Raw genomic sequence first — 13,122 nt, forward strand, 5'->3', positions numbered from 1 at the left:
ACTCGCTGCAACTAGAGAAAGCCTGCGTGCAGCAACGAAGACCCAACACAGCCAATCAATCAATCAATCAATTTATTTAAAAAAATAATAATAATCTTCCGGCTTCCACTATTGCTTTTGGTAAGGCCGGAAGAATTCAGATTCCTGACCCCTCGTATATGACAATGTTCTCTCTAGAAGGTGTAGAATCTTTTATTTGTCACGAGTACTCACTACTGGTGAGTCCTGGCATAGGGTTAATTTTTCCTATTGTATTAGGAGATCCGTGGGCCCTTTCAATATAGAAACTCACATTCTTCACTTCTGGAAAATATCTTTGGATTATTTAAAAAAAATTTTTTTTAAATTATTATTATTTTTTGCTGTACGCGGCCCTCTCACTGTTGTGGCCTCTCCCATTGCAGAGCACAGGCTCCGGACGCGCAGGCCCAGTGGCCATGGCTCACGGGCCCAGCTGCTCCGCTGCACGTGGGATCTTCCCGGACCAGGGCACGAACCCGTGTCCCCTGCATCGGCAGGTGGACTCTCAACCACTGAGCCACCAGGGAAGCCCCCCTAGATTATTTTTTAAACTATAATTATGATTTCTTCCCCTCCTCTTCTTGCAATTCCTGTTATTTAGGTCTAAGACTTCCTAGATTGGTCCTCTATTCTTCTAACTTCTCTATTTTCCGTGTCCTTGTCTTTTGCTCTCTTTTCTGGATGATTTCAACTTTATCTTCCAAACCTACTGAGAAGGTCATATTTTTCATTTCTATGAGTTTGCTTTTGATCTCTGAATATTTCTTTCTTGTATTTCTTAATTAACGTCCTGTTTTTTATTTCATCTTCTCTTATCTCTCAAGAATCTAAGTACTGACTGCTACCCCTACACTCCACTGTGCCCAGTGCCCCCAGTCTCAGGATGCTCCGTTTTACCCTCCCCAGAGATGAAGCTCCAGACTTTTGCTGGGCTTGGGGGCAAGGGGATGAGAGTCTCCTAGCGGTGTGGATAAGAGCTGGGTCTGAGTGATCCAAATAGCACCTGATTAGCTTTCAACCCCCATTTGTGATTTTCATCACCACCCCCCTCCAACGACCCACTGTTCCTGAGATCCCTGGGGCCGCCAATTCCTGAGCCTTGTCAGCATTTCATGGTATGAACATCTCAGCTCTCTGCACATCCTACTTCTGCCTTGAGAGTCAGCTTTCTGGGACTTGCTAAGTCAGGTTCCAGTCAATCATATGCTTTACAGCTCACAAAACCCTCTCGTCTTCTCTCCTGTTTTTTCCTGCCTTTGTGGGTTTATGTCTTTTCAGAAAAAACCCCCCTGCATTACAGTCCGTTTTGGAAGGGAACAAAAATGAGATGTGTGTGTTCACTCTGGCATCTTTACCTGGTGTTCTCCATCCTTTACTTTCAACCTTGTTGTGTCACTACGTTTCAGGCAAGTCTCTCAGAAAGAACACACTGATACAACAGGATTCCACGTTTACCCACCTGAGAGTCTGTATATTATAAACAGTTGAGTTTATTCCATTTGCTGTGTACGATTTACAGGTATAGAGGCACTAATTGCTATTACCTTCATTTTTCTGTTTTCTATTATGCTTTTCTGTGCTGACCTTTTTTTTTTTCCCTTTTTAAAATTTTTTTTGCTGTACACGGGCCTCTCACTGTTGTGGCCTCTCGCGTTGCGGAGCACAGGCTCCAGACGCGCAGGCTCGGCGGCCATGGCTCACGGGCCCAGCCGCTCCGCGGCACGTGGGATCTTCCCGGACCGGGGCACGAACCCGTGTCCCCTGCATCGGCAGGCGGACTCTCAACCACTGCGCCACCAGGAAGCCCCTTTTTTTTCTCTTTTAGTCCGTTCTGTGGGCTTCTTTTTTTCTATTTTGTTTATTCCTCTCTCCATCCTCCACCTAATTTTGAAGTTACACGTTCTATTACTTTTCTTCTTGTGGTCGTTCTTACCTTTCTAACATGCACACTTCACTTTAAATTTAAATGTAATACCTTTATCCTCCTTTCATACAAGAGCTTGAAACACTGATGCCCTTTGCAAAGCTCCCTATTATTATTTTCTAGTATTTTAGTTTTCCTTTGCTTTAACTGCCCCCCGCCCCCAGATTATTATTATATTGCTGTTTCTTAATTCAATGTTTATTTATATTTCTTTACACTGAAGGGTAGCAGGATACACCTCCCCAAAGTATGCCACTGTGGCATAAGGATTAGTTTGAACTGAAGGCAATGGAGAAGAAGCAGACACAAAAAAAGCTCTCCACCCTTCCCCTATTTGCCTAAAAGCAGGACATGAATTTGTAAAGGTGTCCCCCTCCCCCCTCTACCAGGAAAGATAGATGTTAATCACCAGAGATAATTCTAGACCCTTATCAGCCCAGAGACGGCACCAGTGGTCTCTACATTACAAACCTTACCAACTAACACTTATCTTCTACTAGTCCCTCATATACTTACCTTCCTACAATTCGTTGCCATAGAAACTAACATTTTTTTCCTCTGTCTTGTTTGTCACTTCTCTAAAAATCACTGTTCTTTGGTTTAAAATGCTATATAAGCCCAAGTTCCAGCCACCCCTTTGAGTTACTCATCACCGAGTTCTGCCATGTGTATGCACTGCACGTTAATCAAATGTGTATGCTATTCTCTTATTAATCTGTCTTTTGTCAATTTAATTTGCATGGCCCTGTGAAGGAACCTAAGATGGGAAGAGAGAAAACGTCCCTTACACCACATTCACTATTTTTTTTAAAGGTTTTTTGTTTTCTGGTTGTTTTTTTTCTTCTTCTTCTTTTTTTTTTATAGCCACACTGCACAGCTTGCGGGATCTTAGTTCCCCCACCAGGGACTGAACCCAGGCCCTCAGAGTAAAAGCAGTGAGTCCTAACCACTGGACCGCCAGGGAATTCCCACACTACTTTTTTTTTTTTTTTTTTAAGATTTTTTTTTTTTTTTTGATGTGGACCATGTTTAAAGTCTTTATTGAATCTGTTACAATATTGCTTCTGTTTTATGTTTTGGTCTCTTGGCTGCGAGGCATGTGGGATCTTAGCTCCCTGACCGGAGATCGAACCCACGCCCCCTGCACTGGAAGGTGGAGTCTTAACCACTGGACCACCAGGGAAGTCCCACTACTTTTTTTTTTTAATGCTATCTTGTTACCTGCATTTCATTCTTTTCTTCTGGACGTAATCTACTTCACACATCCTTAACTAGTTTTTCAGTGAGAACATGCAAGCGGTAACTTCTCTAAATCTGTGCCCGAAAATATGTTTATTTTCCCCTTATTCCTGAATAAAGATTTAGTCTATCACTGAATCTAGATATATTTTCACTCACTACTTGAAGACACTCCTCCGTTATTTCCTGGCATTTATTGTGCCTCCTGAATAGTCTGTTATCACTCTAATTGCTCTTTTATACACAATTATCTCTTTCTCTGGTTGATTTTAAAGTTCTTTTTTATTAATAGGGTGTAGTTTTATGACGATGTGTCCAGGGATGGATTTCTTTCGGTTGATCTCAATCAGGACTTTTGGTGCTTCTTAAATCTAAACACTCATGTTTGTATTCAAATCTAGAAAAGGAAAATTCAACCATAAATTTCCCCTTCTATTTTCTTCTTCAGGAGCGACTGCTACACATAGTGCTGTATCTTTACATCCTGCCATCTGAGTCTCTCCGTTTAATGCTGCCTGTATCCTTACCTCTTGTACTTTATTCTGTAAATTCTAAACTCCAGACCTCTTTAAGTTCACCAATTTCCATATCTGTGTGCAACTTCCAGTTTCTCTCAAGTAAGTTTTTAAATTATAATAAATATAATTTGAATTCTTAAAAAGTTCTATTTGGTTTTTCTTTGATTCTGCCTCTTCCTTTTTCATCCCTATTGTGTTTTGTCTTTATTAAATTTTTAAATTTCATTTTAAGCATAATTACTGTCCATTTCCTTTCAGGTTGTCCATTATTTTTCATTTTTAGGGTCTGATTCTCCCACAGACTGTGCATACTGATCGCCTCTCATGATGATTCTATATTTAGTTTGTTTTTATTGTGAGCTCCAAATCAGCAAGGGTTGCTCTTCTGGGAATCCTATAAGTTCTGACATCTGACACGGAGAGATTTCATATTTGCTTCTGCTGAAGCCCAAGGGATTTCAAGTGTCCTTCAACAGCCTTCCCCACCCCCTACCGGCATGCGGGATGCAGGATCTTAGTTCCCCTACCAGGGATGGAACCCGTGTCCCCTGCAGTGGAAGTGCAGAGTCCTAACCACTGGACCGCCAGGGAAGTCCCAACAGTTTCATGTGAACTCCTCCCCTTGGGAGCTGCCGCCTGCACAGACACTATGACTCCTGGACCTGGGGCCTCAATTTCTCACCGGCAACCTTTCCTTCTTCCCCGTCCAGTCTCCAGCCAGACCACAGATGTCCTCACTACCTCCGTGAGGACTGTTAGTCCCCTTGTAAGGATGGGGACTCACCTAGATTTAGCACAAACCCATACATGGAATTGCCTTACCCAAGAAGCGTGTCATCTCCCAGGAGAGCTGATCCTTCCACCAGACACTGAGCCAGTGTGGTCAAAGGCAACTTTTTCTGAAAAGGAAGAAAACGTGGTAATGAAAACTACTTCAACAGTCACCCACTTACGCTAAAATAGCAAGAGGTCAAATACTTGCCTAGATATTACATTAGCTAAGAAACAAACTGACTTTAAAATATGAATAAAACCTAAAAATTCAGAGGATACAATGGCGGGTTAGACTCAGAGATGTCAAAATTCAGAAAATTAAAACGATTAAATTTGCTAAGTCGGAAAATAAGGCTAAGGTTTACATGCTGCATTTTTAATTTAACTTAATTTTCATTTTGTTTCATTTCATTTCATTTTCTGGCTGCGCTGTGCAGCTTGCGGGAATTTAGTTCCCCAACCAGGGATTGAAGCTGGACCATGGCAGTGAAAGCGTGAAGTCCTAACCACTGGACTGTCAGGGAATTCCCTACATGCTGCATTTTAAAATAAAGTAGCATAGCAACAGGGAAAAAGGAGAAGATTTCAAACTTATGCTAAAGATTCGAGCCATGCCTTAATTTCTAAAAATCAGTCTCTCTCAAGAAGTATATTAGCCCCGTTTTAGAAATAAGGCAGCTTATGGTCAAGGAAGAGAGAGAAAAATGTTCACGCAGAATTACAATGCAAACAAAATAATCATCAAAATAAGGTATACTCCACAAAGAAGATATAAAATGGCCAATAAGCACATGGAAAGATGCTTAACATCACCAGTCATTAAGGAAACCCAAATCAAAGCTGCAATTAGATACCACCTCACACCCACGAGGATGGCTCTCATAATATCAATAATTTATTTTTTAAATATTGGTGAGCGTGTGGAGATACTGGAACCTTCATGCTTTGCCGGTAGAGATGTAAAATGGTCCAGCACTGTAGAAAAGTTTGGCAGCATTTCAAGAAGTTAAACAAAATTACCATATGGCCCAGCTATTCCACTCTGGGGCATGTACTCAAAATAATTTGAAACAGATGGCTGAACAAAAACATGTGCATGACGCAAAGGGCAGCCCAATTCACAATAGCCAAAAGGTGGGAACAGCAGAAACGTCCATCAACGGATGAGTGAATAAACACAATGTGGTCTATCCATGCAACGGAATATTATACAGCCATAAAAACGGATGAACTCCTGACACAGATTACAACATGGGTGAACCTTGAAGGCACCACAATAAGCGAGATAAACCAGGCACAAATGTGCACATAATGTACAGTTCTATTTATATAAGATATCCAGAATAAACAAATCCATAGGGACAGAAGGTAGATTCGTGGTTGCCAAGAGCTGGGGGGAGGGGGAAAGGGGAACGACTGACTAATGGATACGGGATTTCCTTTCGGGGTGACGGAAATGTTCTGGAAGTAGATCATGGTGGTAGTTGCACACTTTTGTGACTGTACTAAACGTCACTGAATTGTACTCTTTAACATAGCTAAAGTGGTAAGCTTTATGTTACGTGGGAAGAGAGGGAGGGAGGGACGGAAAGAAGGAGGGAGGGAGGTGGGCAGCCAGAAGGACCACAGCATGATCCACCTTCCCTCCTTAAGTGTCAACAAGCCCTCTCCTTCCTGAGCTGGAACCACCCAGCACACACGGAGAACAACAAGGTAAGAACAGCTAGATATCTGGGAATTCCCTGGCGGTCCAGTGGTTAAGACTCCGTGCTTCCACTCCAGGGGACACGGGTTCGATCCCTGGTCAGGGTACTAAGATCCCACATGCCGCACAGCGCGGCCAAAAAATTTAAAAAAGAACAGCTAGATATCCTCGGGTCTTCCAGTCCACACTGCCACACAGACAGCTCTTCAAACAGAAAGTGATGGAGCCCCTCCCAGCCCAGAATCTCCTGTCTTAGCACCCAGAGATCCTCGGCTGTAACTCGCTTACTCCCCAGCATGAATGGGGTGCCTATCTGGGTACCACGCCCGTGGTGACCGAGACCAGACACTGCTCTCATGGAACTTACATCCCAGGGCAGGGAGACAGACACTAAACACAGACACTTTGAAGGAGACCCTTTCGACAGTGGGAAGTGCCATGGGAACAGCAGAAAGCAGGACAATGGGCAGAGTGGGCAGCTGTGCGGAGGGGGCGGTGAGGAGAAAAGACTGCCCCCCCCCCGAGGGGGGACATTTAAGAAGCAACCTGAAGGGAGAGAAAGTCAGCCATACCTCCAGGTGACCTGGGAAAAAACATTCCGGGCAGAGGAACTGCAGGTGCAAAGGCCCAGAGGTGGGCTACCTAGCCAGCTCAGCTGGCTCTGCATCCCCACAGACCAGCGTGGCTGGAGCACAGTGTGTGATGGGGGAGAGGTTGGGGGAGAGGTTGGGGGAGGGGGCGGAGGCGGGATGGTGCGGGGCCTCGTCAACCAGAGGCAGGCACTGGGGTTTCCTTCTAGGGGCACTTGGGGACCACTGAGGGCCTGTTTAAGAACAACATGATCGGATTAAAGGAACTCAATCCTGAGACAGGCAACTGGATGACTTGAGAGCGGCACCAAGCTGCAGGTGGAGTTTTAGGAATCTGGTTTGAACATCCCCAGGAGACCCATGGGCTCTAGGTATCTCCGGGGAAGGTCACAGGAGGTAGACCAACCCCCAAGAGTGGTATGCAAGTTCCTAGGGTTCCTGGGGTTAGTCCAGGTGGAGGGGAGCCCAGGACACCAGGTGTCCTCAACAGGTCTAAAATATAACCCCCTCCCTGCCCTTAGACACGTCCACTCCACAGAGGTCTGATCCCTTTCACTCGAGGAATAATCTTGCTACCCCGTCATTTCACATAAAATGGGACATGGTTCTTGGTAAAAACGAGACCAGGCAACGAAGTACTAATACATCCAAATGTAAACACCACTTTCTCGCTGTCCTACGAAGCTGTTAGGTCCAGGTTTCCAGAGACTTAATTAAAGGCAGAGGAACGGTATCTTCGGAGAGCATCTGCTCCCACCCTCACCTTTCAAAAAAGTTACTGAAAGCACATGTTAAAAAAATGTCTAAAGCGGTTAAAAAAGAAAAGGAGTTGTGCAGGTATAACATTTGTTACGCTCAGAGAAAAAGGATGGATTAAGGTATTAGAGTTCTTGACCAGGGGTAATTTTTGTCCCCCCGGGACGTTTGGCAAAGTCTGGAGATGTATGTGATTGTCACTATGTGGGGGGACATCCCTGGTATCTAGTGGGTAGAGGCCAGGGATGCTGCTACGCATCCTGCAGTGCATCAGAAAGCCCCCCGAAACAAAGAATTATCCAGCCCAAAACATCGAGAGTGCTGAGGTTTGGGTTTAAAGAAAGGTGTTCAATCTGCAAGTTCCTAAAATATCTGAATAACCAACCACTGAAGATGCTCCCCCCCACCCCGAATGTCAGAGAGTACAGCCACACAAGACCATTTTCTTTATGCTGAGGATCCAGAGACCCATGACCCACCTGCCTTTCAGGCAGGACTGAAGCCCTTTCTGAGTCCTTCTTCAGAATTTGACAAGGAAGCAAGGCAAGGGAGGATCTTGTCTACAGCAGATGACAGGCAATTTCTAATGGCCTGGAAGTTGGCATCCTTTGGAGAAATATATCTACCAGTGAGTGGAGTTTTTCCAAATGAAAAAGATCAGTCCGATTAGTCCTGGCAGTGAGTGGAGCAGAAAACCACGCCCGGGATGCCTAGCAGACTGTAGGTCAAGCACAAGAACAGCCCTGAGGACCACAAAGCCATCCATCTTGGAGGGAGGTGGTGAGGGGACAGCCAGGTGTCTGGTTTCCAGATTCACACAGGAAAAACCAGTTGGAAATGGTAGGACTGGAGGGGCCTTTCTCCCAAGCAGGGGGCCAACTTTATCTTCTAGTCATTTCCAGTCACTCAACAGCCTCAATGATGATTATGAGATGCTTTCAGGTGGCAAAGAGAGCCACTTTAAGTGACGAAGGACCACAGGACGAGAAAGCTATTCCTGTTTCAACTGCACGTTAATTGCTAAGATTTTCACATGGAGAATAAGCTTTCTCTCTTTCTCTGTCTCAAATGAATTCATTTTTGAAAAGCGAATGGTATAAAACTCAAAAGGCGCTGGAGGGTTTACAGCAGAAAGTCTTCTCCCATCCTTAACCCTCAGCCACTGGGTTCCCCTCTCCAGAAACCATGCCAGTGATCAGTTTTCTATGTATCCTTCCATAAATATTCTAAGAAGATCCAATTGTATACGTGAGTGTGTGTCCATTTTTTAAAAATATTCATTTATTTATTTGGCTATGCCGGGTCTTAGTTGCAGCACACGGGATCTTCAGTTGCGGCATGTGGGATCTCGTTCCCTGACCAGGGATGGAACCTGGGCCCCCTGCATTGGGAGCTAGGAGTTTTAACCACCGGGCCACCATGGAAGCCCCATGTGTCCATTTTTAGTGGACATATTTTCCCTCACAACTGTTAACACATGCTATAACCCCCTCTACCCTTTGCTTTCCTTTTCATGTAGAGGTATCATTCATGTAATTTCCTATCAAGACACAGAGAGCTGCCTCAGCCTTTTTTTTGAAATGGCTACACAGATCATTGAATGAAGATGACAACATGTATTTAAACAAGTCCTGTAGTGATGGTGTAAGGGGATATAGGCCACAAGCTAGGGCCTGTGCTTGTGGCCCAGGTGAGGCTCCTAAGAAAGCATTCACTGCAGGGGAGACACTGAGGGTGATGTGAGTGCTTGGACTCCAAGGGCACAGGTGTTAATGGGGTGAAACCTCAATTAGTGGTGAGTCTTTGCTTGTGTCGATGCTTTTAAGAGTCAAGAAATTAAGAAAAGGAAAAGGAAAAAAAAAGAAAAGAATCAAGCAATTAGAAGGAAGCTACCAAAAGAAAAAAAGGAAGGAAGAAATGGATTAAGGTGACATACTTGCACGTCAAAAAGGGGATAGTGAAAATCTATAATCAAAGGCGGGCGAATAGAGGAAGTTAATGGACTGCAACTCACTACAGACTACAAATTATTTCTATTTCTAAAGAAATGCTCTGAGACAAAGGAAAAGCTGAGGGCTCGGTAGACGCGGGGTACTGTGCTGATTTATTTAACCTAATGCGTACCCGTGACTGAGGTATTACTTGCTCTCTCCTCCACACTCTGCTCACCCCCACTTCACGTAGAAGGATATTGAATCTCAGAAGGATTCAATGGCCCACCTGTCCAGAAAAGCTGCCAAAATGTGTTTCTCTTGCAGACGAGGGTCTAGGCTGAGAGCATCACCCACTATTCCGGGGACCATTAGCGCCCAGGTAAAGAGACCTTACTTAGCGAGCTTCGCCCTGACCAGTGGTTTTCCGGGTCAAAGAGAAGCTATTAAAATACACATTTCCCTGATTCTAGTGTGCCGAGAGATCCTTCAGAGTTGAGGGAAGGGGAGACAGAACGTTCCAGGGTTTGGAAGTAGTCGATCTGACTTGTCTGAGATGAGCGTTCTCTCTAAAATTACCTTAGGCGTCAGCAGCACAGTTTGTAGGATGACTCAGAGACAAAAAGTCTTATTCTAATATCCACTCTGTTTCCTAAACATACACACACGCACACACGCCCCTCCATCTCTGAAAACTGCTGTCCACTGTCCGCGAATCCAGGCAGACTTGCTCCTCGGGGCTCAGCAGTTCTTAGTGGTGATTCTGGACTAACAGCGGGGCCCTAATTACAGTAGCAGTTTCTATTTCTTTACTATGTATTCGTTTCAAGCACCGTGCTAGGCATTTACGTGTATTACACCTCATTTAACTCTCAAACCCTACTGGGTAGGAATTCATTGTTATTACTGTTTTCCAAGGCAAGAAACCAAAGCATAGAGAAGTAATTGACTTGCCCAGTGTCAGGCAAAATTAGGAAGCAGTAGAGCTGGGCTTCCACCTTGGAGGGTCAGATCCCAGCACTTAAAACTCGGAGCCATCACGCTAAATTGCTTCCGTAAAGAATAGGAACGAGTCAAACTGGCGCGATGTGCTGGGCAGGTTCTGTGCCTAAAACAGGCATGGGCCATCCAGTCGTGACACGTCTATTTTTAGCGCTGCCTACATGTGGCAGGCCCCGTTCTAGGCATTGAGAATGCAGCCGTGATGGGAAGACAAGATCCCTGCTCCCGCGTAGCTCACATATTGGTGATGGGAACAGACACAGAAGCAAATGAATGAGCAGGATAATTTTAGAGAATAACACATGCTATGAAGAATATAAAATAGGGGGATGTGACTGGGGGAGGGAGGGAGCACACACATCAGGTGGTAAGAGAAGCTGCACCAAGACGGTGACATCTGAACTGAGAATCAAACAGTAAGAAGTTGCCGGTGTGACTATTCACAACAGCGAAGACATGGAAACAACCTAAATGTCCATCCACAGACGCATGGATAAAGAAGGATAAAGAAGGTCTGGTATACACACACACACACACACACACAAACACACACACACACAATCGAATACTACGCAGCTATAAAAAGAAGGAAATCATGCCATTTCCAGCAACACAGATGGACCTAGAGATTGTCATACTAAGTGAAGTAAGTCAGACAGAGAAAGACAAATACCATATGATACCACTTACATGTGGAATCTAAAATATGACACAAATGAACTTATCTACGAAACAGAAACAGACTCACACAGAGAACAGACTTGTGGTTGCCAAGTGGGAGGGATGGATTGGGAGGTTGGGGTTAGCAGATGCAAACTATTATATACAGGATGGATAAACAACAAGGTCCTACTGTAGAGCACAGGGAACTATATCCAATATCCTGTGATAAACCATAGTGGAAAAGAATATGAAGAAGAATGTATATACGTGTATAACTGAATCACTCTGCTGTATGGCAGAAATCAATACATCATAAATCAACTATACTTAAATAAAATTAAAATAAAATAAAAGGAGTTGCTGGCCTGAAATGCTGGGTAAGAATATTCCACGTGGAGGGCCGATCCCACATGAAGGCTCCGCATGGATACGAACAAGGCAAGTTCAATCACAGGTCAGTGCAGTTGGAGGATGATGACGGGGGCAGAGGAGGATGGTGGGCGGGGGCAAGAGCTGAGCTCAGAGATGCAGGTGGAAGATGTACCATTAGGGACCAAGGGCCACGCTAAGAAGCTGGGATTTTGTGCTACAGTGGGAACCCTTTGGTGGGACTGAAGCATCTGATTTCTTTTTTTTTTTTTTTTTTTTGCGGAACGCCGGCCTCTCACTGCTGTGGCCTCTCCCGTTGCGGAGCACAGGCTCCGGGCGCGCAGGCCCAGCGGCCATGGCTCACGGGCCCAGCCGCTCCGCAGCATGTGGGATCTTCCTGGACTGGGGCATGAACCCGTGTCCCCTGCATCGGCAGGCGGACTCTCAACCACTGAGCCACCAGGGAAGCCCCTGATTTCATTTTAAACGCTCACTCAGGCAGTTGTAGAGACCGGATGATGAAGGGTCAGGGGGGGTCGGAGTGGAGAGCAGAGACCCCGAAGGGAACACTGCTGTGTTCAGACAACAGATGACTGTTGCGTGGACCGGGCTGATGAACGTTAAAGCAAATGGAGATTCTTTGGAGGAAGAGCCAGCAGGACTTACTGAAATGCACACGGGGAAAGAATGAAAAGTAAGGATAAAGGATGATGCCTGGGATGTAGATCTGAGCAAATGGGTGGATTAACAGTACCAACCCTTCTCTGCTAGGTCTTCCTCCTGTTAGAGCTTCCAATGCTGTAGTTCCTGAGGGGTCTTGATTCAAGGCCCCTTGTCTTCTCACCTGTATTTTCTCCCTGGGTGATCTCATGAACTCCCATGGATTCAACAAGTCCTCAAGTCAGGGACCTGGAAACCCCCTCTCCCTTCCTCGTACCTCCACATCCATTCAATTGCCAAGTCCTGGTACCCTACGTCCAACATCCATCACATCTCCGACCTCTCTCCATCTTCACTGACCCCATCGCGTCCCACCTTGACTGCGCCCCTACCTGTCTAAATGGATCCTGACTTCCACCATAGCCCCACCCCATTTATCCATTCATCACACAATCACCAACAAATCTCATCACGTTACTTCTGAATAACACGCTGGCCTCCCACGGATCTTGGCGGGAAAGTCCCGATGCTGACCATGGTGAGACCGGGTGCCCTGCCATCCCATCTCACACCCTCTCCTTGTCATTCCCTAATCTCTAGTCACTCGGGCCACCTTCACGTTGCTCAAAAATGCCAAACGCCTTCCCGTCTCTGGAAAATCCACACATCGCGCACCCTAACCTAAAAGCACTTTTATCAGTGTCAGTGCTGTCACCTTTAGCTTGTCCTTAAAGGTCGCTTTGAATTTCTTTTCAGTTTGATCATTTATTCAGTCAGATGAGAATAAGGAAAGACTGCTCAGCTCAAGAAATCATGGGCAGGGACTTCCCTGGCAGTCCAGTGGTTAAGACTTTGCCTTCCAACGCAGGGGGCTTGATCCCTGGTCGGGGAGCTAGGATCCCAAGTGCCTCACGGCCCAAAACACCAAAACGTAAAACAGAAGCAATAGTGTAACGTATTCAATAAAGAC

The 13,122-nt window shown here is 45.3% G+C and overlaps 1 protein-coding gene across 1 annotated transcript in view; it reads right to left on the minus strand.

The window, feature by feature from the left end:
• ARHGAP44 (Rho GTPase activating protein 44) overlaps nt 1-13,122 on the minus strand; it is a 139,962-nt gene that overhangs the window by 54,441 nt on the left and 72,399 nt on the right. Inside the window, exon 3 of the mRNA XM_089900137.1 lies at nt 4,525-4,601. Coding sequence (XP_089756263.1) covers nt 4,525-4,601 — 77 coding nt within the window. The remainder of the gene's footprint in view (nt 1-4,524; nt 4,602-13,122) is intronic.

Source organism: Delphinapterus leucas, chromosome 19 (assembly GCF_059928025.1).
Source record: "Delphinapterus leucas isolate spDelLeu-1000000601 "Yukka" chromosome 19, BTC_Dleu_Yukka2, whole genome shotgun sequence".
NCBI classification, from domain to species: Eukaryota; Metazoa; Chordata; class Mammalia; order Artiodactyla; family Monodontidae; genus Delphinapterus; species Delphinapterus leucas.